General features: G+C 33.5%; 1 protein-coding gene across 1 annotated transcript in view; it reads right to left on the reverse strand.

Moving 5' to 3' along the window:
• Positions 1-307: 307 nt before the first annotated feature.
• Positions 308-2,797, reverse strand: part of JAG2 (jagged 2) — a 71,864-nt gene continuing 69,374 nt past the window's right edge. Inside the window, exon 27 of the mRNA XM_026849213.1 lies at positions 308-2,286. Within this exon, the coding sequence (XP_026705014.1) occupies positions 1,814-2,286 (473 nt within the window). The 3' untranslated portion in view covers positions 308-1,813. The remainder of the gene's footprint in view (positions 2,287-2,797) is intronic.

A 2,797-nucleotide genomic window follows, 5' to 3' on the forward strand; every position in this document is an offset into this window, starting at 1 on the left:
TTGAAGTATCTTACACACAATGAGGGAATCATTTTATTAGATTATGGAAGACAGCAGCATTACAGTACAAAAAGTTACAAGAGTAGCAGAAAAAAAGTGTTTTTGGTTTAAATACTCAGGATTATACTGGGGAACATGAGAAGGATAGTACCCTTTTCTAAACTAACTCCTAACCAGGTTATCAAAATAAGTTTTGAATATTTAGCACAAGTAAAAAAGTTACAACAAACATCATTATAAAATGCTTTAATAAATAGTTTCTTCTCTGAAAGATTTTTTTTTTTTTAAGAACATGTCAAAAAAAAAAAAAACCTGTGTTCCTGTATAAAAGAACTGGTTTTGAAACATTCATGTTGACATTGTTCGTGGGCCAGAGTTTATACTCAAACATCCGTTCCTCTCACTGGTGGGGTAACTAGGTGTATGTAGTGTGTATGCTTCTTCAGTAATTAAAATAAACTTAGTTTGCCCAGTTAATAGTAATAATAAAGCCTTAAAAAAAAAAAAGCAACAATGCTTAAGCCTTCCATTACAAATAACCATTTCTAATGAGGTACTCACTCCCATCTTCTGAGCTTGCCAATCTTTTTTTCTTTAGAGCGAAAGATGAATAAAGCACAACAGAAACAAGATTGAGGAAAATATTGTTCCCTTCATTAGGCCTGTATTTAAACGCAAAAAAGTAATACCACATGTAATTAACATTCACAAAAGAAAAAAACAATGCCTTGCTATGTTGGTACTGTACAGTAGATGCACCCGTTAGTGTTCTTGAGATGGGCTGAACATGGGGAAAAACAAACATTTTTGAATCTATTTACACATAAGTGGTTATGTTCCTATGTAAATACAAATGACCAACAGATTTCTAACATTGATTGTATTAACATCATTTTCTAATCTTGGACATAATACCAAAAAAAGTCTTATAAACTGCCATAAAACCTCCTTTTCGGCAACATAAATTAAAAGGAATGACATGTAAAAAAAAAGACCAAAATATTTAAGTTATTAAATCAAATATACAGAGTGATTCATTTAATATATACATATTTACAAAAAAGCACTTTCACTATTAGAAAATAAACTGTGTCAGTCGGGGAACCTAGAGTTCTCACAATTTTACTATATTGATATGGCAGTCTTTGACAGTTGCTATAGAAAAAGTTTAATCTCAAGGCACTTGTCACATGCTTCAATACTGCAATTCTAAAGTAATTAAACAGAAATAAAAAGGCCACTTTTAAACCACAGTTGAAAGATCTCTATAATTTTTTTTTTTTGTTCCTATTACAAAATGTGTAAGGCAAATTTGGAAAAAAATCTTACAGAAGCTACTAACGTAACAAGTGCAGTGAGCTGCCATTAATAGAGATTCAAAGTCAAGAAAGCAGTTTAAAGTTCACACAGTTTCCTCAACCAGGAGGTTTTAAAGCCACCATTAAATTAGAGCAAGTAATAAAAAGAAATACATTCTGTAAACAGTGTACAGTCTTTTGTAATAAACTTTACACATATTGAAAATACAACCTCTCCTCTGCCACACAGCGAGTGTATTATAAGTAAACTTTACAAAAATAGCAACTATCAAAGATTACTCATTTTTTCATCTGACAGTCATTGAATAATTTATACAAGGCTAAAGAAACAAAATAAATTTTATTTATTTTTATTTATTTTTTTTTTTACGCAAAATAAAGAAACTATGAACATTTGACTCCAGATATTTTTAGTCCTTGATGCAAAGCGGAGATGTCAACTTTTCACCTCCCCAGTAAGCGCAGGCGCAGTCTGCCTACATTCCAAATACAGGTTAGTCTCTACTGCCTTCAAAGTTTGATGCATTCACATTTTTTACAGATCTGTTGTCCATTTTGCCTATTTGATGGGATTTCTTTACTGGACTGCTCTCTGATGTGTCAGATGCCTTTGTCGGCAAAGGCTTTGCAAGTTTGTGAGAGAGGAATTTGTCCATTTCCTCATCTCTTTCCTCCTCTTCATCCTCCTCTTCCTCATACTCTACATACTCCTCTACTGCATCACAAGTTCTTTTTTGAGGAGATATGAAATTTTTGCATTCATAACGAATGTCTTTGTTACTGTAAGATCTGTCTATAGGATTTCTTATGGGATTTAAAGGCGCCCACTGGTTATTGGCACCCTCTTCTCTGGGAGGACGACTTCTCTCTCTCTCTTTTCTTCTCTTCCGAGTCCACCACACGCAGATGATTATACAAGTCAGCCAAACAATGCTAAATACTGCACAAAGAATTGGAACCAAATAATCTAGGGGGCAAATGAAAACAAACAAAGCCTTGAGTTAATAGAACTAGGTATGTAGCACTGGACATCTGCAAGAGAAGTATCCATAAATAAATGGACGTTAGCCCTAAAAAGATTTTTAGAAGAAAGGAAATAATATGTCATTACAGCACAATGATAACTGTCTGAATGCACTAGTCCATCTAGAAATGCTCTTTACTACCTTAAACTAAATTAGAGTTTTCTCTGTTTAATGGTGAGGGGGAAAATGCTACATTTGAGATTTCCCCTCCAACAAAGCGGTTACATAAGCATCATCTCTTTCTCAACCACCTAAGCTAAGTTGGCCCAGAAAACCTTAGTAAAGACTCTTAAGAAAAAAAAAAAATATAAATCTATCCTTGTAGGAGGCAGACTGTAAAGATTACTATGCCTCTAAATTGCTCTAGAAGTACTGGCACTTGAATCAGAAATATGTCCTGTCTTTACTATCAGAAAGAAGAGTCCTTTATCATCAAACTCCACAGCCATTTAT

This window comes from Athene cunicularia, assembly GCF_003259725.1.
Source record: "Athene cunicularia isolate RWA chromosome 5 unlocalized genomic scaffold, athCun1 chr5_part1, whole genome shotgun sequence".
NCBI classification, from domain to species: domain Eukaryota; kingdom Metazoa; phylum Chordata; class Aves; order Strigiformes; family Strigidae; genus Athene; species Athene cunicularia.